The 23,774-nt window shown below is 34.6% G+C and overlaps 5 protein-coding genes and 1 non-coding gene across 6 annotated transcripts; 2 read left to right on the top strand and 4 right to left on the bottom strand.

Moving 5' to 3' along the window:
• Positions 1–3,255: 3,255 nt before the first annotated feature.
• LOC108819282 (pentatricopeptide repeat-containing protein At1g71060, mitochondrial) lies at positions 3,256–4,922 on the bottom strand. Its single transcript, XM_018592291.2, has one exon. The coding sequence runs from the start codon at positions 4,918–4,920 to the stop codon at positions 3,346–3,348; it is 1,575 nt and encodes a 524-aa protein (XP_018447793.2). The 5' UTR covers positions 4,921–4,922; the 3' UTR covers positions 3,256–3,345.
• A 586-nt stretch (positions 4,923–5,508) lies between these two features.
• LOC108843531 (beta-glucuronosyltransferase GlcAT14A) lies at positions 5,509–7,539 on the bottom strand. The gene is made up of 4 exons (XM_018616749.2): positions 6,865–7,539; positions 6,563–6,638; positions 6,368–6,483; positions 5,509–6,295 (listed from the first exon to the last, which is right to left on the bottom strand). The coding sequence occupies exons 1-4, from the start codon at positions 7,343–7,345 to the stop codon at positions 5,781–5,783; spliced, it is 1,188 nt and encodes a 395-aa protein (XP_018472251.2). The 5' UTR covers positions 7,346–7,539; the 3' UTR covers positions 5,509–5,780.
• Positions 7,540–8,919: 1,380 nt separating this feature from the next.
• TRNAP-UGG (transfer RNA proline (anticodon UGG)) lies at positions 8,920–8,991 on the bottom strand. Its single transcript has one exon. It is a non-coding gene; the product is annotated as a tRNA-Pro (tRNA).
• Positions 8,992–10,409: 1,418 nt separating this feature from the next.
• Positions 10,410–11,586, top strand: LOC108818768 (probable ribose-5-phosphate isomerase 1). Its single transcript, XM_018591707.2, has one exon. The coding sequence runs from the start codon at positions 10,632–10,634 to the stop codon at positions 11,418–11,420; it is 789 nt and encodes a 262-aa protein (XP_018447209.1). The 5' UTR covers positions 10,410–10,631; the 3' UTR covers positions 11,421–11,586.
• A 43-nt stretch (positions 11,587–11,629) lies between these two features.
• Positions 11,630–13,160, bottom strand: LOC108831753 (GDSL esterase/lipase 6). The gene is made up of 4 exons (XM_018605270.2): positions 12,911–13,160; positions 12,664–12,809; positions 12,121–12,586; positions 11,630–12,050 (listed from the first exon to the last, which is right to left on the bottom strand). The coding sequence occupies exons 1-4, from the start codon at positions 13,158–13,160 to the stop codon at positions 11,818–11,820; spliced, it is 1,095 nt and encodes a 364-aa protein (XP_018460772.1). The 3' UTR covers positions 11,630–11,817.
• A 9,562-nt stretch (positions 13,161–22,722) lies between these two features.
• LOC108824059 (ethylene-responsive transcription factor ERF070) lies at positions 22,723–23,489 on the top strand. The gene has a single exon (XM_018597397.2). It carries the CDS (start codon positions 22,837–22,839, stop codon positions 23,335–23,337), a length of 501 nt encoding a protein of 166 aa, XP_018452899.2. The 5' UTR covers positions 22,723–22,836; the 3' UTR covers positions 23,338–23,489.
• The last annotated feature ends 285 nt before the right edge of the window (positions 23,490–23,774 follow it).

Here is a 23,774-nt window from a genome sequence, read left to right as displayed (position 1 = left end):
AAATTTAGGTTAAATCAAACCAAAAGTAAAGGAAACGACAAAAAATATTTTTTTTCTTGTTTTAATTTGACATATATACCAGTCTTTAGTAAAATGAATATAACGTTTGATTTAACCAATAGATCAATCTCAAACCAGTGACATTAGAAAATAACTCAATTATCAGTTTTGTATCCAATTTTTTAAAAAAATTGTCGGTGGAAAATCTTTCATTCGTTGCTAAACATCTAAAGCATCTAAAGAGTTCTGCAATAATCTTTTATACCCAATTTAACATATTCTACTCCAAATCAACCCAACATCTAAAAACTCGATAAATGACTAAATTTTTTGAAAACACATATTATAATTCGAGAAACGGCTCAGAAAACTAAGATTAGAAACCGACCAAAACATTACGGTTCAGTTGAACTTTTTTTAAAAAAGGTAACTAAAATATTTTTGAACCGAGTGGTGGAGCGGTTCTTACTGATTTCAATTGTTGATCTCATGTTTTAATGTTGATGTGGTTCTTGACATCCTGTTGGAAACTATGGTTAACGTTGAATGCAGTAAGAAATTCTAATTAATCAATTATTCGAAACAGTGATTTCATTAACTCTGTTGTTATCAACAAAATGATAACTAATATAGCAAGAAGAAAAGAAAATGACAATCGTGGTTATTCAGTTGGAAACGCTAATACATATTTTGAATTATTTTATGAAATCCAAAAAGTAAAAGCAAAACATACATAAAAAAACTTTTAGGGCATCTCTCTAATCCCAATCTATTTTTTTTTTCACTCTGAAATAAAGTTTACAGTAAAATGTGTTCTAATGGTACTCTATTTCTCATTCTATAGTAGAATAAAAAATAAGTTTACTCCAAATATGGAATAAGTTATTTTTTTTTATTCATCACTCTATTTTAGAGTAGAAAATAAACCATTAGAAATGGTCTTAGTCATACATACCTAAAAGTTACGCTATTTTAGACAAAAAAAAGTTACGCTATTTATTTTGCATCTCTCTCTTAGTATATCATATTTTCTCTTAGTTTTTGTTAATACAATCCAGCTTTGAAAAAAAAACTTATGTGGAATATATTAGATTCACCAAAACGAATGTAAATTCCAAAGCGTATCACGTGAAATTTATTTTTATAACAACATTACTGAAAGTTATAATATAATTAACAAAAAAATATCTGTGAATTGATCAAATAAAATACACATACAGCACGTAGTTGATCAAAACAGCAAAACAAAAATAACTACGACACATAAGTTATGAGTAGACTGTAGAGTACGATTGTAGAGATAGAAGAAAAAAATACATATTTCATTTCTTTTTCAAAAAAAAAAAAGTGTTTGTTCATAAAGCTTTTTCGGTGTAGTTGTGCTTAGCATCACATGAACGTGTGTACCTAACACATAGTATAAATTATTCGAAACTATTTGGAAACTTTAGAAAATTGTTACGTATATCACAAACGATATATGAGGAAGTGTCATAACATTTTCTTATTTTGTTAATAAAATTTACATATAACACTTTTTCAGCCAAAATAATGAGAAGATAGTTGCTAGTGGCTCAAAATTGTTTTTTTTTATCAAGTGGCTCAAAATTGTTTGAATTTGTATCGCTGGATATTTGTTTTTTTGTGTCAGCATATACTTGATTTTTGGTGGACATTTGATATAGAAAAGTCAAATTGTGAGAAAATGTAAGCGATAAAATTTAAAGAAGAGGACACATATCGAAGAGTTTGTACGCGGGGAACAGTGAGAAACATTAGCGTTCAGTTATACTGAATGGTTTAGAATCCCGACCACTGGAGAATTAACATTTCGGCATCGCCAAGGACAGAGGACCGACATGTGACAACACGTGACTAGTCTGGACCATTTCTGTGGGGCCAGATTACCTCTGTATAATTCAAAAAAAAAAAAAAAATGGTTTAGAAAGAGTACAGTACCACTGTACGAGGAATCTTGCATCATTTACCTCTTCGGAGACTTCTCAACTACCACCTACCAAAAATTGTACTATTGAGTCTGTTTAAGCCCATAAGTACTAGTCCAGAGGCCCATTTATTTCCCCGTTGACATAAGTCGAGTACAAACAAAGTCTGACTCGATTGGTGATATAATAAAATACTTAAAATGGAAGTCAATTTTACGGTACGCACAATCATTCCTTAGTTGTAAGGAAGGAATTTTTTCCGGTTTAAACCATACTTGTAAGTTGTATGTAGTTTTGTGTAAAAGTAATGGCACAAGTCATAACCAATTTAACATCTTGCTGACTTAACTCTTCCATCACTTCACATTTAAAATGGGAAAATCGCATAAAAAACCTTGAGAGTGGCACCTACTGACACTTTAAACCTTGAAGTTTTTCGACTAACACTTTAAACCCTCAAAGTGGCATTGGTGTCATAAAAAACCTTCAACTTGACTTACTTTTCCATCAAGTAAAAAACTGACCTGCTGTACAGGTAAAAATGATGATGTGTCCATTTTTTTCGAAAAAATAATTATTTAATTAATAAAATCAATAAAAATGAAATAAAAATTCAGAAAATTAAATAAAAATTCAAAAAGTATAACAAAATTCAGAAAATAAATAAAATTCTGAAAAATTAAATAAAATTCAGAAAATTAAATAAAATTTCAAAACTAAGTAATATTAAATTAAAAAATCAGAAGATTAATTTCAAAACTAAGTAATTAATATTACTTATTTTTGAAATTTTATTTAATTTTCTGAATTTTATTTAATTTTTCAGAATTTTATTTATTTTCTGAATTTTGTTATACTTTTTGAATTTTTATTTAATTTTCTGAATTTTTATTTAGTTATCAGATTTTTTAATTAATTTTCTAATTTTTATTTTATTTTTATTGATTTTATTAATTAAATAATTATTTTTTCGAAAAAAACCTACACATCATCACTTTTACCTGTACAGCAGGTCAATTTTTTACTTGATGGAAAAGTAAGCCAAGTTGAAGATTTTTTATGACACCAATACCACTTTGAAGGTTTAAAGTGATAGTCGAAAAACTTCAAGGTTTAAAGTGTCAGTAGGTGTCACTCTCAAGGTTTTTTTATGCGATTTTCCCCATTTAAAAAGGCTTCATCATCGTATTATCTTCATTGTCCAGTCTCTGCAATTTAGTTATACGCATAGTCTAAAAACCTTTGAACCTTGTGTTAAGTCATTTCAATTTAGATTGTTTTGTATGCTCTTATGTTTTGAAAATTTGGATAGATCATAGGTCATAACAATCCAATAGTCGAAAAACATGAAATAAAGTGTAGTAAGAAGACACGAGCAAGAAGGAAAAACCTAGTCATATCAGCCAAGGAGTTGAGTTTTTCTCAGCCTATCCATCTTCACAGCCAATTCGGCCACTTTATCTTTCCGACCTTCATCGAGAAGCGCTTGTTTAAGACGGCTAAACATATGCCCCGGTGCCTTAATACCCACATCCAACATCTCATTGAAATACTCACACGCCTCATCCAACTTGTTCTCATTACACAAAGCTGTGATCAAACTAGAGAACATGTGCATCCCAGGAAGAACACCTTTCCCTTTCATCTCATCCCAAATCTTGACCGCCATGTCCAATCTCTCTTTATTACAGAACATCCTCACCATGATCTCGTAAGTACTCACCGTCGGCTCACAGCTCATCCTCTGATAAACCTCATACGCTTCTTTCGTCCGCTGCATACGGATCAAATGATGGAGTATTATATCATAAGTCCTAGCATTCGGCCCAACCCCTTTTAACCTCATCTCTTCCACTACCTTAAACGCGTCTTCAACTCTCTGTGACCAGCAGTAAGCTCCTACCAACGCATTGTAAGTAGGAGTTTCAAGCAGAAACCCCGAACTCCTCGACCGCTCGAAAAACTCAAGAGCATGGCTCAGCTTCCTCTCTGACCCAAGCCCATTAATCAAACTACAGAAAATATGAGGACTCGGCTTCACACTCCTCATCTCCATCTCATTAAACAACCTAATAGCCTCGTCATACTTTTTACCTTTACAATGCGCGTTGATAATAATCCCATAAGTAACAACATCAGGCTCGAAACCTTCGTCTTTCATCTCCCCGTAAACCTCGTTAACCCTCAAAAGATTCATCTCCTGACCCCACCCTTCGAGCAAAATCGTATAAGACTTCAAATCAGGCTCAAACCTTTTCCTTTTCATTCTATCGAACACCTTCTGTGCATCACCGACGTTTCTTGATTTGCTCAAAGTATCAAGCATACGGTTAAAATCACTAACCTCCATCTTGAACCCGTACTCCTCCATCCTCTCAAACGCGGCGATCGCGTCTTTAACCTTCCTCGCACGTGCGTAGCGTCTCGAGATCAGCGCGAACGTGTCTCTGCTCAGAAGCTTCTTGTGTTTCATCTCGTCAACAAGACTCCAGACGAGCTTGAACTGTTTGATCTTCCCTAAAGACTCGATGAGCGCGTTGTAGGTTAAGGTTGTGTGCTTGAAGTTGTTTTGTTTCTCTGCGTATCGGAACACGGAGAAGGCTAGGACCCCGGCGTTGCTGAGCTTCTTGAGGACTTGTTCGAGTAGTGGCGGGGAGAGTTCGATGGAGGCTTTGTCGAGGAGGGTTGAGACGGTGGTTGTTGTTGTTGAGTCGGTGGGTTTGGAGAGGAGCTTGCAGATTTTGTCGGCGTCTTGCGAAAGTTCGGTTTGTTGGGTTTCGAGGGAAGGAGGACTGTGGAATGGTTTTGGAATGATAAAGTTTGAAGCTTTGTTGTGAATAATACATGGAGTTGGTTGGAGATTTAAGCTCTGTTGTTCTGCGACGGAGAAGATTCTAGAGTGGACACGTCGAGAGAGATGGCGTCCGGCGACGCGGAAGATGCGAGAGAGTATCATTGGAGTAGAAACATACATTTCACTTTCGGTTACCTTTTAAATGGCCCGGTTTTTGTTCGGTTTGATTTTTTCTATTCGTTTTTTTTTCAGATAATGCAGCTAAAAAAAGTTAGATGGTTCAAATTTTCAATTAAATATCAGATAATTCAGTTTGTGCAAATTAAAATATAATTTAAATAATTTGAAAGTTTTAAATAATTCTATTTTTAAATAGTTTGGTTATTTTGTAACTAAATATAAAATAAATATTTAGAGAAATTTAAATTTTAATTCAATTAAATCATGATTCGATTTTGGCTAGGTTGTTTCAGTTTTCCAATATAATTCCTTCCGTTTTTAAATTAATCCATGTTTTGTGTGTTTTCACAATTACTAATAAAAATACATTAAATATTAATATTAAATATATAAATTTTTGTGATTAATTTTTTCCATAATTTTTAACTAATCAAAATTTAATAAATACAATTATTTTTTTTTGAAATTTATAATTTTATAATTATTATCTATTAAAAATCGCATAAGATAACAAATATTTTTTATAAAACATGTATTAATTTGAAATTTGAAACTGGGAGAGTAAAAAAACACGAATCGTACACATAGTTGACCATCAATTTAGTTTCGGTTTTTTCTTTTTGTTCTATTTTTGTTTAAACCCTACAAGTCGCAGTCTCCATTAACAAAGAGATACAACAAGAACAGAGGTGGACAGACTAATAGCCGCTTAACAAAAGGAATTACAAAATCATGGGAAAGGAGAACAAATCTCTCCTTTCTCTTCTCCTCGTATAAATCTTTCAGACAGAAAGCAAATGTAATCTCGTGTCAGTGTCCCGTGTGTAAATGATTTCAGACAATCCCCCACCATTCTTCTTTCACTTGCATTGATTTGTCTGTGAATTCAAATCATCAAGAAAATTCGTTATCGTCTCGTCCAGCTTCTTAGCCTGAGGTCCAGCTTTCACCACGTTGACATCATCCCACTCCGAGCAAGGATCAGTCCACCAGCTACTATGGCTAGTGCACCAAGCTCCAGGAGTGACCCTGTACCGTCCCCGTTTCAAAATCTCTCTGTCCACCACGTCGAGGACCGGGTCGTCCTTCTCGAACTGCCGCGCGAAAGCCGCTCCGCTAGATGCCATCTGGTCGAAATCCGGCGCGCCGAGGAAGTGCGGCTCCATCTTCGGAGGGCTGTCCCAGATCATGTAGCGTAAGTCAGCGTTGACGGTCGTGTTGCTGAACTCGGGGGCGTTGCAGATCACCGTGTGGAAGTAGCATTCTTCGGAGAGGATGACGTTGTTGAAGTACATGAGGAGGATTCTCGGTAGATTGTCCCAACCGAAGATGCTGTATTCAAGAAAAGCTCTGCTCAGTACGATCCACGGCGAGCCTGCGTGATAGATACCATATCAGGGGCTATGTAACACCACATAAAGTATTATTAGATATTGAATCTTTTAACCTGTGAAGACTTTGAAAGCATCTGGTGTTGGTCGTTTCTCAGTAGCAGTGAAGAGCTGTGTTCTTCTGGCTAAGTAAAGTGCTGGATCCACAACAATAGGTTTGATTCTCTGAGATCTAAAGAAAACATAACATTATTTCACAATCCCAAGGAAACATATCTAACAAAACATTGTTCGTAATAATATATACTTACTCTTTCCAAGCGAGATCACTAGTATGATCAATGAAGTTAACGCTTCTGTTCACCGAGGCAAACACATGAGACAGGTCTGATAATGAGTGGGAATAAAACGTTACATTGAGTCTCATATGAAGACAACAAAACATAAGAAGCTAGTGTAGTAATAATAAATATCTAAAGCTTATGTTTTGCAATAAAGAGATCATTGTCTTTATCAATAACTCTGATCACATTTCCACTTTTGTTTCCATAAATAAAAAAAAAGAATCTTGCCACAATCTCAAGAAGCTAATAGCAATCGATTTGACACATACCGTCTTGAGTAATGAGGGGATAGTCCAAGGCACTCAGCTCAATAAACCAATTCCAAGAGCGACCAAGCTTGAGCAAGATGGACACGGCGTGAAGCGTAGCGGCGATCTTAGAGGCGCCGTTATCAGAGAGACGATGAACCTTCCCCAAGACATCAACGTTCCCAAAGGCACTCACAGCGGGAACAGATTTCAAGTCGGAGAGAAGAGATAGCCTCTCCGAGTCAGTAGCTTCGGCTCCGAGATGGAGAAGGTACCGGTTCCTAGGGTGATAAACCGCGAGGAGCAACCGGAAGATCCGGTCACCGTCACCGCGACCGCCGGTTATGTAGTAAGCGAAGGAAGGCGGGTAGTGAGGGCCGTGACGGATAGGGGAAGGGAAAGGGTTGGAGGTGAAGGCGGAGAAGGAGTAGAGCAAGAGGAGGAAGACGGAGAGGAAGGCTACGGAGAAGAGTGTGAATAGCCATTTCTTCTCAGCTCCCATCGTTGCATCTATGCGTTTTTTTTAGAAGCTTTAGAGATGGATCTTGAGAGAGGTGGAGGGGTGAGATCTTGATTTGGGATCGGAGTCTGGTGAGATCTCTCTCGGTGACGGAGAGAAGAAGCAACGAATAAGACAAGATGGAGTCGAAGAGAGAGAGTGAGAATAAAGGTTAGGGGTAGAGAAGGAAGAAGAAGACAAGGATTCTCTCTCAGGTACAAGTTTCGATCTCCGATCTCAGTCGGTTGTGTAACTTTTTTAACTCGCTTGTTGTTAACAACACGTTCTTCCACCACTCGATCTTTGTTAAGCGCGTGTGATCCACGCTCCTTCGATCAATGCATGAGATACCTGCGTGGTTATCACACGCTGATTAGAGCGAGTATGAATAAAGTGGATTCGGTGGTTAACTGGCTTTAAGTAGATTATGTACGTCTTAACTCCTGAAATAGTAACTGGATCGTATCATTTACTTACTTTCATGTTCATTCTTAGTAAGTAAAGTTTACCCTTTTGGATCTTCAAAGTGATTATTCAGAAACAATGTCTTATGTTTGGAAATAATGTTGTTGTTGATACAAGTTTGTTGTATTGTTACACGGAGTTTGACTTCATCTTCATCGTCACTCTCTCCACTTCCACGGCTACTGCTTACGCTTTTTTTGTAAGATACTAGAAACCCAGATATAACAAGTACAAGCTTAAAAAAAGTAGTGTGGATGTGTAAACATGAATCAACAGTTTAGTATTCATTCTTGGTCTCCATTGAGTATATATAAGTTAACCAATACAGAACCAATGAGTCATAGCGGCAATGAGCACTCTATGTACTAGCAACCAACGCTCCACCAAACCATATGTATATGAAACTACGTTTTCTAAAGCAAGAGACTAAGCTATGATAAAAACTATCACAAGTTGTGTTAAAGTTATGTTCTTTCTTTCTATGCATTGAAACCTTATGATCCAAAACACATCAAAGTCTGATTCTTAAGAATCTATACAGCTTTAAGATAGGACTAAGAATGCTAAATGATATCCTGGTGACCTGAGTTTTCTATCTTCCCAATTTCGATTATTTCCCCTTCAACCTGCAGGTTATTACAGGGCATAAGAGACCATAAACCGAACCGATGAACTGAACAACATCAAGTTTGTCTAGCTCAAATCTGGAAGTACACTTCAAAAAGATAATTGGGAATCTCACATGCATATCTGGAAGCAAACTTGTATTCAATTGTGGAGGCTTGGCAGGACGACCAGATCACATCACAGCCGGATGTAGCCTCTCCAAACGGAATATCTCTCCATCTAACGCACTACCTTCACATGTGTCCTTAGGTTTACCAAGCATTACCAAATGGTTGTTAATGCTTTCCAATAACAACTGAAACTCTGTAAAAAAAAAATGAAACTCTGTTATCCGTCTTTTGTGTAGGGTTCCTGACAGGTTTGAATTAATCTACATATACATATCACCTCAATATTAATATTTTTCCATTAACAAACTCAAATTTCTTTTGGTAATCTAAACAAGAAAAAAAAAAGTTGGTAATCAAAACAAGAAAAAAAAAGTGGGGGCGTTCCGAGAATCGAACTCGGGACCTCTCGCACCCAAAGCGAGAATCATACCACTAGACCAAACGCCCACCTGTGATGAACATAATCGAAAAAGTGACTCACATAATCACATCGAAAAGTGCAGATCAGAAGTCCTGGAAGGAATCGACAAGGAACCCAGAACGAGATCATACCATTGATCAGCCTTCGAGATTCTAGAGAGTGATTCGACATCTTTGGATGAAAATTAAATTTTAATCAAGGTGAATCCATCATTCAAACCGAAACCTCAAACTCTCGACATAGGGTTTTTCTTTAGGGCAGAAGTAGCGTATCGGGGGATCCATCGGAATTTCGGATCCGAACCATGCTTTTAATATGTTAAACTAATTACATATGAACACGTGTCAATATGTTTGTGTATATGTTACACGCTGTACGATATGTTCGGTCTGGATTTAAATCTTTTTCTTTTTGAGTAATAGTGTAAATCTTTCTTGTAAACAATGTAGTGGATGTATCTTTCTTAAAAACGATGTAGTGGATGTTGATAACATCATGTTGTCCAAAAAAATATATGTAATGGATCGGAAACTATATATATGCGTTATAATTGTGTATGTATGCAGTATGCTCGTACCCAAAATGGCATGAACCGTGCAGTTACAAGTTACATGATACCTTATTTCCTGGTTTTAATCATCTTAAATAGAAAGCATCATCATATTCACATGGATGTGAGAGATGTAAACACGGGACGGTGATCTACTTCCTTAGTATTAAAATGTAAAACAAGAAAATAAATCAAAGAGGGACGGACCACCGTCATCATATCCAATGGTGGAGAAAGGTTGCTTTGGAAGATAGTGGGACTGGAATATGCGAGGAACTTACTGTAAAACGTGTTTTATGTCTCAGAATTTGATTCTTTGGAAAATGAAAATTTTAGCTATTTCACTCAGACAAAATATAATAAGCACTTATTTATGATTTATTTACGGTTTATTAACTATAGTCAATATACTAATTAAAATGTAAAATGATATTCCCTCTGTTTCATAATAAGTGTCACTCTAAGCTTATTTTCTTGTTACACAAAGAGTGTCACTTTACAATTTCAATGTAAATTATACTAATTTTCAGCTGAAAATTAATTGCAAACTGCATTGATTTTATAAATAATTTTATTTATCTAAAATATTAATGGTCAAAGAGGTATAATTAATTGCAATTTACATATATTTCAACAACTTTCTTAATCTGTGTGAAAAATGTCATAACGACACTCTTTAAGAAACGGAGGGAGTAATCTTTAATATGTAGAATGAAGATGGATTATAGTATGAAAGTAAAATTATTGCAAAGATAAATCCAAAAATAAAACTTCCCCATTCAATGGTATCCAAACGGCATGATACCTGTGGCCTCTGATTGGTGACACGAAAATCATGGTAATAATAAAAGAGTTAAGCATGTAGATATTGTGTATAATGTGAAAAAGATAAAATCAAGATATTTATTGAGAGAGACCTCCGTATCAGTCTGATTACATATATGATATACTATACTTTAGGTTTAACCCTTTAAATAAAACACGACCGTCAAAGAAGGCGAATACGATTCTTCTAAGGTTCTGTCTCTGTAAAGTCTCTTCCCCTATAAAACTCCATCAGAACATTTGTCCATTCGAAATCACAAACCAAGTTCGCATCTCTTTAAAACTTAAACAATGGGTTCTGCCTCCAACCATCTCGTCACTCCCTCCGCCGTCGACTCCTCCTCGCCGCTTCCCTCGAACCTCACCCAAGACGACCTCAAGAAACTCGCCGCCTACAAAGCCGTCGAGTACGTCAAATCCGGAATGGTCGTCGGCCTCGGCACCGGCTCCACCGCCAAACACGCCGTGTCCCGCATCAGCGAGCTCCTCCGCGAAGGCAAGCTCCGCGACGTGATCGGCATCCCCACCTCCACCACGACGCACGCTCAGGCGGTCTCTCTCGGGATACCTTTGTCTGATCTGGACTCCCACCCGGTGGTGGATCTGTCCATCGACGGCGCCGACGAGGTCGATCCATCCCTCAACCTCGTCAAGGGACGCGGCGGGTCGTTGCTGAGAGAGAAGATGGTGGAGGGGGCGTCGAAGAAGTTCGTGGTGATCGTCGACGAGTCGAAGCTCGTGAAGCATCTCGGAGGGAGCGGGCTCGCCGTTCCGGTGGAGGTCGTGCCGTTCTGCTGCGATTTCACGAGGGGGAAGCTGGAGGAGCTTTTTAAGGAAGCGGGGTGCACGGCGAAGCTTAGGGTGACGAGCGGCGGAGAGACGGCGCCGCCGGCTGTGACGGACAATGGTAACTACGTGGTGGATCTGTACTTGGAGAGGGATATGGGAGATTTGGAGGCGGCGAGCGAGAAGATACTGAGGTTGCCTGGAGTGGTGGAGCACGGGATGTTTCTTGGGATCGCGACGACCTTGATCGTCGCCGGGAAAGCCGGTATGACGGTTAGGGATAGGTTTGGGTAAAAGAGTAATTTCGTTGGGGGGGGGGGAGGAAATTAGGGTTTATGGTTTGGTTTTTGGTTTAAGATGGATCTTTGCTTCTGTAAACCCTTTGACTTATTCTTGTGGTCTAGTATGTAAGTGTTTGACTCTTTGAATGCTTACTGTTTGGTTGGTTTTAAACGAGTTCCGATGAAATTGCCAAAGTGATTCCGAACTGTCTCTATTTTACAAAACAAACCGGATACTTTATACTTTTACTCAATTGCCCAAAATATTCGCCATTTAAAATGTTTTATTGTACGGTTGTATTTCATATAAGATATGAACGAAAACAATAACGTCATTGTGTAGCTTTTATGTTACATTTAGAAGAAAGAGCAGTAGACTAGAAGTGGAGCAAAGTTTCACTTTGTTGCTTTTAAAATGTGATGTTGGTAGCAAGAGCCATTAGATTGAACGGTCTGATCTTGTTTTTGTTTCCGTTCCACAAAGCTTTTGACATGAGATGGTAAGTACGTTCTGTCGGATGATAAAAATCCCAAAACATAAACTCGTTTGGGTTATTGCAAATCTTGTATCCTTCTCTTCCACACTGCTTCAACCCACCCAGTGTCCCTCCCCCACAACACGCATTCGACACATCCGAAAACCCTTTAACCAACAACGTAATTCAGTTTACTGATATACACACACTTGATGAAGTATCAAAGACAGGAGTTACCGTAACGAGCAGGGTAGGTTTGGAATCTGTGAGTGATACCATACACAGCTCCAAACACAGCAATGGCTCCAGGGTACTTGGTGGGGATCATGTTCACTATCTCCTCAAGTCTTCTGTTATACTTCTTGGCCATAGCATTCATCCTGCCAAAGCATTTATTGGTTGGGGCATTAGGCAGCAAGGCTCTCGCAGGGACACATCCCACTGGACCTAAAGAGAAGATGGCGATGCGCCGAGCTCCTAGTTTGTAGATCTGATCAATGGTTTTGTTGACTTGGGTTAACATTGCGTCTACATAGTCGTCTGGAGAGAGTCTAGTAGTTTGGAAAGGGAGAAAGTAGTTAAAGATGTCGTTGGAACCAGACTCCAATAAGAAGAGAGATTCTTGGATTATAGATTTTTCTATTTGGTTTTGCTCTACAAGTGTCTGGAATTGATGAAGTTGGGATTGGATCGGTGTCACTCCCTGTATTTATACATGTAGACGGATGATCCATAAGAAACAAAACATTAAGAGAGAGAGATGTTATAGTTATTAGTTACCATGTCCTTATTGGTATCAAGCAAGAATCCACTACCGGCACTGGCGAAGTTGATGCCATTTGAAGGGAATTGTTTCAATGTTCGGTTCAAGATTTGGATCTGCAGTTCCAAGAATGGTTTCTGTAGTGGAAGACCTATGAATTGCGCTGCAAGGAATCAAGAAAATAGAGAAAAGTAAGGTGCCTTGAGGAAAAAGCAATCTTGAAAAAAAACTTAAAGTAAATAAAGAGTTAAGGGATTTTATTACATATGAAGTCAGCTACGGTTCTTCCATTGGTGAACCTGCCAGTAGGTTGGTGGAAGAAGGAAGAGCCATAAGGAGGGAAATCAGCCTGAGCAGTACAGTTTTTGTTGAAATGATTGTTTCCTGCGTCGAAAATGGAGTCACCGAAGGTAAAGATGGCAGGAAGGGAAGGAGGAGACTTGGCCAGAACCACTGGTGAGGTTAGAAGGATCAGAGCAAAGAGTAAGTCCATTGAAGAAGAAGAAGAAGGCATGTGTGAGGATCAATTCAAACGTATTAATTATATATATTAACACTCACATAATTTAGATTAGTGTATAGTCACATTGAAATTGTGATATAGGAAAAAATTGAAACGGAAGGTAAGAGCATTGTTCATGTTTCTAAACTTTATCTTTGGTGTGATTAAAGTCAGAGTTGTTCCTAATTTATATTTCTTCTAGTTCTATATGATTCCTATAACAGTTCAATTTCTTTCAAATAATAACAGAGCGCGTCCATTGCGGGAGATGAAAGTGGGGCTTGCATTACTAAATAATTTTAGAGAAAACAAAAATGTTAAAGAACGAGAAATAGATAGTTTTCAGAAAAAAACTTTTAGAACTTGTAATGGTAATAATCATATCCAGACAAATAAAATTTAATCAGATAATAAATTTATATTAAGATATATTAAATATAAATTTATTGGGAAATTTCCATGGGTTTTCTAAACCAATATTGGAGCTGCTCTTAGGAAAAGAGTCAGCATTTTACCTTTGGCGTTTAGATTAGTTTAGTCATGAAGTTCTACTGTCTAGCTATCTGATGTGAAGTAAACTATTGCGTGGTTTCGAAAAAAAAGGTGATATAAAATCCTTAAACATCAGGTAATATAAATACTCTTTTTGAGCAATATATATAAATATTAATTAAATCTCCCTATACATTAAAAGAGAAGTCATTTTAGTGATTTCTGCTTACGTGGCGATCATACAAGACACTCTCGGATTAATTCTTATAATCTTATTGGTCGATTTTTTTTTAATTTCTTTTTGAATTATTTTTTTCCATCGGCCAAACCTTTCCAAAAACACATACCATGTAATTAATATAGTTATATACGTTTTTAACTAATCGATATATATATCAAAGGTACTATTATGGTAACTTAATAATGACATATTTAAGTGACAATGCAAATATATTAGAGTATTGGTAATTTAAAAAAAACCATAATATGTTTAGAGTAATGGTAATTTTTAAAAAATCATATTAGAGTATTAGTAATTTAAAATAATTTAAAATGTCTCAGAAACTATAATTTATGAGAAAAGAATTTAGAAGAAACCATAATATGTTATTATTTACCGATAACGAGATCATAATTATTATAGTAAAAAAATTGTTATTGAAATCTAATGAAATCATAATATGTGTAAAAAATGAAACATAATAATTATTATAATTCCGGACATGAAATTCAGTGTAAGTCATAATGAGATGAAATCATGGTTAAAATGAAATCATGTTAATCCTCCTATATATTAAAAGAGAAGTACATTGGACACGTGGCGCTCACACAGCTCTTCTCACGAAAATTCTCGCGATTCTATTGGTCGAATTTTTCTATTTTTTCTTTTTGATTTATTTTTCTACTCGAGTTTTAAATTGGAAAGTCACATTAATTGTTAATCGCACTAATAATTTCTTGCGCAAGAATCGTAATAAATGTCGACCATTAATCATAGCTTGCAGAACAATTTTAATAAATGTCGACTAATCATTAAATGTCTTAATGGGAAATACGTTTTAAATCTAATTAGGAAACTAATTAATATCAACATACATTATTTATATTATTACTTGCGCAAGTCTCGCATCATATAAAATGCATATTCGTTTTTAATTTTACAAATTTATTATGTTTCCTTTAATCAAACGTCGTTTAATTTACATACCTTATTATAACCAATTACTTGCGCAAGTCTCGCAAGTAATATTATTTGCGTCGTTAATACTCTTCACCATCAAAGGACTATATATAGAGTACAAAGTGGCGATAAAGCAACACAACCATTCTTCTATTTTTATATATACATATTTCATCGTAGCTGACTTTTCTTTTGGTTTATATGCAGATGTCCTATTCTAACGATTTCACCACGATGCAGCGAAGAATATGACACAAAAGCTGATGTTTTCTCCTTTGCTTTGATCGTTCAAGAGGTAAGTTAAAACCTTTTTTTTCCTTATGGTTTTTGCTGTTTCTTTGTTCATGTTGTTGATTCCTTTTGAATGTTGGAACTTTTTTAGATGATAGAAGGACGAATGCCATTTGTTGAAAAGGAAGACAGTGAAGCTTCAGAAGCTTATGCCAGCAAAGAGCGGCCACTGTTCAAAGCTCCATCAAATTGCTTTACCCTCATGGATTTAAAACGTTAGTCTTACTCTTTCTTTTCACCATTAAACAAAAAAGAAGGGACAGTTTTGCATCGTATGATTGCTTTTTTCAGAGTAAATGTCCGATCAAAACTTTTTTTTAACTCCAATTAGGTTGTCAATGCATTGATTTATCACCAGAATTTACGGGAAGTTATATGAAATTGCATTGTACAAGGCAATCCTTGATATGCAAATATCTTATATTGTAATTACGGTATATTTTGATTGGCAGTAATAAAAGCAATCGTTGATATGTAATTCGAACATTGTCTTAATGTAGTCAATAAGCAATTTATTAGCGTCCAAAACTTTCCTAATATAATCAACTTATTCAATGTGGATTGTCAATTAGTTTGTATACAATTAAATATATTGACATATTGCATTAATATCGCATTCATTCGTTTTACTATAAATACGGAGACGGGAATGCTTCAAATCCATAACATCTCTTCTGTATTCGCTTTAACTCTTATTTTATTATCCCCTTTCTAAGGATTGAAATGGCCGGTTTTAGATTTTTTTAACGAGTTGAAGCCATATAAGTCAATATTAAAAATTTAGAGTGAAAGCGATTCTAAAATATGTGACGATTAGCTTAGTTGCGTGTATATGCACGTAAAATAACAACCTGAGATAACATTTTGTTTATATACAGACGTCTGTGGAAGCAATACTTTGGTGTTATAGGAGGACAATTTAAATGGTGATATATAGTTGATCAAAAGTAAGACTGTATTTTCAGTCTATGCATGTTTAGTTTTCCTATTAATATATCAAAGTCGCTTATATATGTTTTCTTACAATGTTTTTACTTTATATTTTAGGGAGATAATGATCCATGATACCGTGAAGAAGGAACAGCAGGATGACTTTATAAGTAACTATTTTGTTTCTTTAATATTTTATAATTTTCCGTATTTTTATTTTATTTTCAACTCATATGTTATATATTATCTTACTCTATGCTTAAGTTTCAACAAAACGATCTAAACTGCTACAAGTACAAACATTTACACAGGTTCTTCAAAGTTTCGATACTAACCTGCTTATAAAGTACAAGAAGTTTGATTTCCAATTTCAGGTTTGGAAGCAACTGCGTTGGCTGGAAATAATCTTCATTAGTTGATGGATGCATTGAGGAAATTTTCTTTTGGGTAAACTACACACAGCGGCAAGAAGGAGTAGAATCTTTTTTTTTTGGTCAAGAGGGAGTAGAATCTATTATTATTATATACATGGGTGGAAGGATTAAACTGATCTTTAACTTACTGGAACTTTTGTTGGATGTAATTTGTAAATAAAAATACATACATGCAGTAGCTGTTGGGATAATTTGAGTTCTCTTTTTTTCCCTCCATATCTGTAAGGCAGTAGTTGTTGCCAAAATTATAAATATAACTCTGATAGGATCTGATCCTACCGATACCAAGGCAGGATCAAATTTGAAAAGACTAAACATATACTGATTCCATCTTTTAAAAACTTAATTTTCTAAGGTTATAGTTACTGCTGTTACCAAATTTTGGGGTCCATGTCTTTTTATAGTTCTAAATAGTTTAATTCAAAAGAATTGCTTTATACTACGAGTATTTCTAAGCTTAATGTAGACTTTAATTAAACATGACATATGGTATAACTTATATTATGTCTACACGTTCGGGTCTTAAGATTTATTTTTTTATTGGTTTTCTTGGGTCTTAGTCTTTTGTGTCTTAGGTATTTGGATCCAATCAAGTACTTACGAATTTTTTTTTTGGTTCGATTTTGAATTGTTTTTTCTCGAATTTGGGTAGGTTCGGATCTATAATTAAGATATATGTAAAATATATGTGATTTCGGATCTATAGTAGGTTCATGTCGGGTTTGGGTATTAAGGATCCAAAAAATCTGCAAAGTAACAAAAATAAACTTTTAATAGTTAAAACTAAACCTTTTAAACTCTAACTTTTACATTTAAAATTTCAATTTACTATAAATATCATTAAAATATAAACTAAATATATAAAATAATAATTCTAGATATTTCATGTTTTAAGATCGAGTATGAATCGATTCTTATGGGTGGGAATCTATTCGAGTCGGTTATGTTTGGGTCCTGGTCTATTCATACCGTTTTTTTTGGTAGATCGTTTTTTTTGTCATCTAGGTAGAGCAATTTTATATCTAATTAAGTATTTATAAATTTTTGGTTCGATTTTAAGTTGGTCCCACTTCAGATGTTTGGGTCATATAAAATGTCTATGCCGAATTTCTATATAATGTTAGATAAAAATTTATGAAAAATCTATAATAATTTAGAAATCTTTTTAACAATTTCACCCCGCGCCTTGCGCGGATCCCAATTAATGATGATTACAACATCACGTAACATATATTCGTCATATTTAATTCACAAGATTGATTGGTAATAAATAAGAATGATCTATGTTAACGCATTAAATTCAAAACATCTATATAGCAATAAAAAAATGTAATAAATTGTATGAATATATTATTTGATACTAACTTGTCGTGCAATCATATTTAAACACAGTAATAAATATGATACCAAGTTACGCAAGTAATCCACATTGAAAATAAGGTAAGTTATTAATAAAAAATTAACAATTTACAAACATGGTAAATTACATTTAAAATCGTGAAGTAAATACTCTTGGGATTCAAATTACTGTTAAAAGAATGTTTACATTTTTGTATTTTTCAAAAAAGAGGTTTACGATGAGGGGGAGAGAGAGGGAGATTTAGTGTTTTGGGTATACCCAAGGATTTACAGTTTAGTGTTTAGGATTTATCCAAGGGTTTAGGGTATATCCAAGAATTTAGGGTTTAGTGTTTTTGGTTTTTTTCCCAAGGGTTTAAGCTTTGTCCAAGGGTTTAGGGTATAGTGTTTATTGTTTATGATTTACTTTTTTGTGACGATTTTAAAATTGTTAAAAAAAAATCTTCTTTTCGCAGCTACTAATATTTTTCATTTATTTTAAAAACTTAACACAAATTATTATTATTTTATTTATTATCTTTAAAAGATGATGTACATTAATTGGTAAACTATGATTAGTTGGTAATTCACCCAAGAATTACAACATTCATCTGTTTGACATGTTATTACAACATTTATCTGTTTGATTTCTAGAAAAGGTGATCTTAGAACATTAAGATACCTATTATATTATCATAAATTGATCTGCAATAAATATGATATCAACTTGCCAAAGAAATCCGTACTTAATATAAGGTAAGTTATTAAAACCAATGTTTCAAAAACCGGATCGGACCGGCCGGTCGAACCGGTCCGACCGTGACTCGCTGAAGAAGCCGAGTCCGGTTCGGTTTAAAACCCGGATTTGATAAAAACCAGTAAAACCGGCTGAAACCCGGTAAAACTGGTGATCCGGTTTATTTTTAAACCCGGTTCGTAAAAATTAACATATAATTAAGTGTTTTTAATTATTACTAGCTAAAATTTAATATTTTATAGTTAGTGTTCAACTATTACTATTTAATTGATTTTGTATTTTTCTAAGAAAAAATGTGAAAATATATATTTTTGACTCTCATATACTATTTTTATTTTACCATATTCTTAAAATTTGAAATGTTAGTTGTAAAAATAAATAAATATGATTGTTTTAGCTGTAAATCATTTGTTCTTTTTCTAATTTTTAGTTTACATAGTAATCAGATTTATGTTTGTTGTTTATTTTGAGTTAATAAAAAAGAATAGAGAAAGTATTATATGTAGAAGTAAAGTTTATATAGCATAATATATAATTATATACATTTTTGTATAAATAAAAAACCCGGTTCGACCGGTTGAACCGGTCTAACCAGTCAAACCAGTAGCTTCACCGAGTCAGTGTCCGGTCCGGTTTTCAAAACATTGATTAAAACCAAATTAACTAAAGGTAAATTATTTAAACAAAGTAATAAATATGATACCAAGTTCCGTAAATAATACACAATGAAAATAAGATAAGTTATTAATAAAAAAGTAACAAATTACAAATAGGAAAGTAACACAAATTTGAGAGAGAGAGAGAGAGAGAGAGAGAGAGAGAGAGAGAGAGAGAGAGAGAGAGAGAGAGAGAGAGAGAGAGAGAGAGAGAGAGAGAGAGAGAGAGAGAGAGAGAGAGAGAGAGAGATTTAGTGTTTTGGGTATACCCAAGGGTTTACAGTTTAGTGTTTATGATTTATCCAAGGGTTTAGGGTATATCCAAGATTTTAGAGTTTAGTGTTTGGATTTTTATCCAAGGGTTTAAGATTTGTCCAAGGGTTTAGGGTATAATGTTTAGTGTTTATGATTTACTCTTTTGTGACGGTTTTAAAATTATTAAAAAAATAATCTTTTGGCAGCTAATAATATTTTCATTTATTTTAAAAACTTAACACAAATTATTATTATTTTATTTATTATCTTTAAAAATGTTGTACATTATTTGGCAAACTATGATTAGTTGGTAATTCACCCAAGAAAAATTCATGATAAAATATTAAACTAGGAAACATTCCTATATAAATCAAAATTGTGGTAGTTAAAAAAATAATCGGTGAATTAAAAGAATGTCTACATTTTTATATTTTTCAAAAAAGGTTTACGATGAGAGAGAGAGAGATTTAGTGTTTAACCCGCGGGTCCCGCGGGTTAAACACTAAATCTCTCTATATCTCTCTCTCTCTTTCTCTCTCTTAAATAGATACAAGATATTCTGTAATATTTAACCCACGGGTTCCGCGAATTACCTGTAAATTTGGGCGGGGCGGGTGCAGGTATTTTGAATCTTTCATTACGGGTCATGCGGATCGAAATTATGAGTAAAAAAACTAGGTGACCCACGGGTTGGCGGGACGGACGGGGTGGGTCGATCTGTAGACCCAGCTCTACCCGTATAATTTGAATCTGTACAATGCCCGCACAGGGTGCGGGCCGGCCACCTAGTCTATTCTATTAATTTTGCAGTTTGACCTATTGATAAAAGTTGTGTCCACTTTTTGAATTTTATATAACTGTCATTCAATCAATTTTTGATACACCTTATTTGGATTTAGATAACTGCCTAAACTAATTATTTTCACGATATAAACCAAAACTAATTATTTTATAATGATATCTATTTTAAAATCACGAACACCATTTTTTATCTATAAGAAAATCAGTTATCGATCTTCTTCCAGAATTCAGTTCGATTATATTTTTCTATTATTTTGATAAACATTGAATTTCTTAGGATTTAATCCAACTGCAGGAACCCAGTAAAAAAACAGTTATGTTTCTCAGAAATCATTCATGCAATAATTTGAAAAGTGATGAATCTGAGTTTCACATTGGCAAGAAATTGTGCTTCTGTTACACCACGATGAGGGACAAAGCAACCGATTTCAGGACAGTGGAGAACTTGGGTGGTGACTGCCCGTGATGTCTCATCAAATTCGGCCAACAAATCGAGTTTATCAAAACTGGATGTTAATCAACAAGCGTCGAATTTTTATGCATAAATGAGAAGGAAACAACAAATAAGTAGATCTATTACGTTAAAATGGTAGGCGGCGCTGGAGAAAAAAAATTGCAGAAAGATAGAAAACTCTTAAGGAAGAAGACAAAATATTTACATGTTTGCCATTAATGACAAAAACAACGAAAACAAAATGATAGAAAACGTTTCGAACACACGATATCTTCGGAACATGCCCGCCTCTGTTTTTCACCACTAGACCACAGTGTTCTTCGGCTTGTGTAGTGAAGATAATTTTAGAAATAGATGCATTATCAGAAAATTAAGAAAACATATAATTACATATTTTATCAACTTATTTTCATTATATTCACTGATAGGTTTTAAGAATTTTAATCTGGAACTTGAACTAATAGGAATATATATATATATAACAGAATTAAATTTAATTCAAAAGTTATATTCAGTTTTTATTGTGAGTTGGGTTTGATATTGGTTTCCGGATATAACACTTTAAGAACCATGTTTAACAGAGTATGAGACTTTGATTTTGGAATCGATTCCGAATTTGGTTTTCCTAGGTACAAATATTCTTGAGTAATTATGCTAGGTAACTTCTAAAAAAACATAATATGTTGTAAAGCTTAGGAATAAAGTTTAGAAATGCTGAAATTTATATTGTACAAGTGTATAGTTATGCAAATTGATATATTTAATATAACTATCAAGAATATATATTAAATTAAATTAATATTAAACACAAATATAAAAATAAAATTTCTCAAAAAGAATTTAAGTGCAACAATAACGAAGAAGTTCCATAGTGATAAATTCTTATTTTTTAGGAATATCATATTTTTTGTATATCGAACTCCTTATTATGGAACTTCTTTGTTGTTGTTTATCTATATCGAACTCCTTATCATACTAATTTCAATTTTAAATTGTGTATATTTTTTGCAGCTATATTTGTAGGTTCAGAGATGTGAGAGAAAAATTAAATATATCCTAGAGAAAAATTAATATTCAAAGATATAATTGTTACAACCTGGATTTTATAAAAATTATATTCCTTAAAAATATAAAAATATATATATCTGTCTTTTTAAAAATGGATCATAAATTTGATTCAACTATTTGAAGCGATTGATTTGCGGATGCGGGTTATGAGTATTTTATTCGGAGTGGATGCGGGTTCGTAGATTTGGATAGCGGGTACCCGCCGACTCGAAAAGCATTAAAAAAATAAAAATAAAAAGAAAAGTAAATACTTTTTTAAAAAATACGGTAATTTAGAAAACAATTTTAAGTTTTTAAAATATATAATTTTATTATAAATATATTTTATATTTTTATAATATAATATTAAATTAAATAATTATTTTTAAAAAAATTATAACCCGCGGATAATCGCAAAACTAAATGGGGCGGGAGCCGGTAAAAATTATTTGTTTGCTGGTTCTGCATGTCATATGTTTTTGACCAAAACAAAATTGAAACTTGCGGGTTGGCGAGTTTGACAGGCAACCAAGCTCTGATCGAACATATACCGAATCAATTTTTAAATTGCTATTATTTAATAAAATATATTTTGATTAATATTTATACACAAATATAATTATAAAAAAAATAAAAATATAATCATAAAAAGACACAAATATGAAAATTAAATTAAAACAAAAAATATACCCGCCCTTTAAAGGGCGGGTAAGAATCTAGTATACATTTAAAATTGAAGTATTTTTTGGAAAACATATTTTTGTGGAGAACAAAAACAACAACGAATTTTCTTGCAAATTTAAATGGACCATATGGGCCTAGTTTTTAGCTTATCGATGTCAGGACAAAAAAGTGTCGTCATTCATTTCCTAAAATAAATTAAAATGAATAGGCATCAGGAAAAGGGAGATTCTAAAAGAATAAAAACATATTCTCAAAGCATCAAAAATGCCCAAAGCAACAGGGGAGCCTCTCTCCTCTCTCTCTCCCCCTCCCGTCTTTATTTACCCTCCGAGACGAAACCCTAATTTTTCAAAATTCACCATCCCCTAAATGAAGCGCATCGTCAGAATCTCAGTCACCGACGCCGAAGCCACCGATTCTTCCAGCGACGAAGAAACGGAGAAGCCCCGTGGAGCAGCAACAACAACAACAACCCGTGGGAAACGCCTCGTCAAGGAGATCGTAATCGACGAGGACAGCAACAAACTCGACGCCTGCTGCAGCAGCAGCAAGACGAGGTTCAAAATCAGGATCCCCGCGGAGTTTCTCAAGACGACGGCGGAAGGGAAGAAGAAGTTCCGCGGAGTGAGGCAGAGGCCGTGGGGGAAATGGGCGGCGGAGATCAGGTGCGGACGAGCTTTAAAAGGAAGGCGAGATCGTCTCTGGCTTGGGACTTTCGACACGGCGGAAGAAGCTGCTCTCGCTTACGATAACGCGGCTGTTCAGCTGATTGGGCCTCACGCGCCTACCAATTTCAGTTTCCCTGCGGAGAGTAGTCGTCAGGAGGTGAAGATGGTGGCCGGAGCATCTGCAGTTGCTCGAGTCGCGTGAAGTTGGGGGTTGTTTGTTTGTTAAATTAGCAATGAAGGGTGTGTCTTTATCTCTCTCTATTGTAATGGGGCTATGACTGTTTAGTGTAGTGAGGACTTTGTAAATTAATCTGTCTTGTTGTTGAATCTCTTCATGTTTGGTTTGGTCTGTCATGTCTCTGCCTCGTTTTGTTCTCGTCTCTCTGTATTTTATTTGTTACATCAACCACGAGATTGAACTTCTTGATATAAAAGAGAGATTTGTTTTTGGATTTGGGGTTTTGAACCAAACCATACAAAACCAAATCCAATTGTTCGCTAAAATTATATATTTGATCAGTAACTTCGTTGGACGAGAGTGAAAGTAGTATGACACAACGTTTCCTGATCAAAATATGAAGTGGTAAGGGCATTTCTAACCCAACTCCATATTTTACTCTAAAATTGAGAATGAAGTTG

Source organism: Raphanus sativus, chromosome 2, assembly GCF_000801105.2.
Source record: "Raphanus sativus cultivar WK10039 chromosome 2, ASM80110v3, whole genome shotgun sequence".
Taxonomy (NCBI): Eukaryota; Viridiplantae; Streptophyta; class Magnoliopsida; order Brassicales; family Brassicaceae; genus Raphanus; species Raphanus sativus.
Note: the sequence above shows the minus strand (reverse complement) of the source record. Positions and strands in the feature narration are given on the sequence as shown.

Bases quoted from the DNA above. Each gene is read 5' to 3' on its own strand.
- LOC108818768 (XM_018591707.2), top strand. From the start codon at position 10,632: ATGGGTTCTGCCTCCAACCATCTCGTCACTCCCTCCGCCGTCGACTCC.
- LOC108843531 (XM_018616749.2), bottom strand. From the start codon at position 7,345: ATGGGAGCTGAGAAGAAATGGCTATTCACACTCTTCTCCGTAGCCTTC. The intron at 6,639-6,864 runs GTATGTGTCAAA...ACTCATTATCAG, and splicing joins TCCCCTCATTACTCAAGACG to ACCTGTCTCATGTGTTTGCC. The intron at 6,296-6,367 runs GTTAAAAGATTC...TCTATCACGCAG, and splicing joins TGCTTTCAAAGTCTTCACAG to GCTCGCCGTGGATCGTACTG.
- LOC108824059 (XM_018597397.2), top strand. From the start codon at position 22,837: ATGAAGCGCATCGTCAGAATCTCAGTCACCGACGCCGAAGCCACCGAT.
- LOC108819282 (XM_018592291.2), bottom strand. From the start codon at position 4,920: ATGTATGTTTCTACTCCAATGATACTCTCTCGCATCTTCCGCGTCGCC.
- LOC108831753 (XM_018605270.2), bottom strand. From the start codon at position 13,160: ATGCCTTCTTCTTCTTCTTCAATGGACTTACTCTTTGCTCTGATCCTT. The intron at 12,810-12,910 runs GTAATAAAATCC...GATTCCTTGCAG, and splicing joins AACCGTAGCTGACTTCATAT to CGCAATTCATAGGTCTTCCA. The intron at 12,587-12,663 runs GTAACTAATAAC...GTATAAATACAG, and splicing joins TTGATACCAATAAGGACATG to GGAGTGACACCGATCCAATC.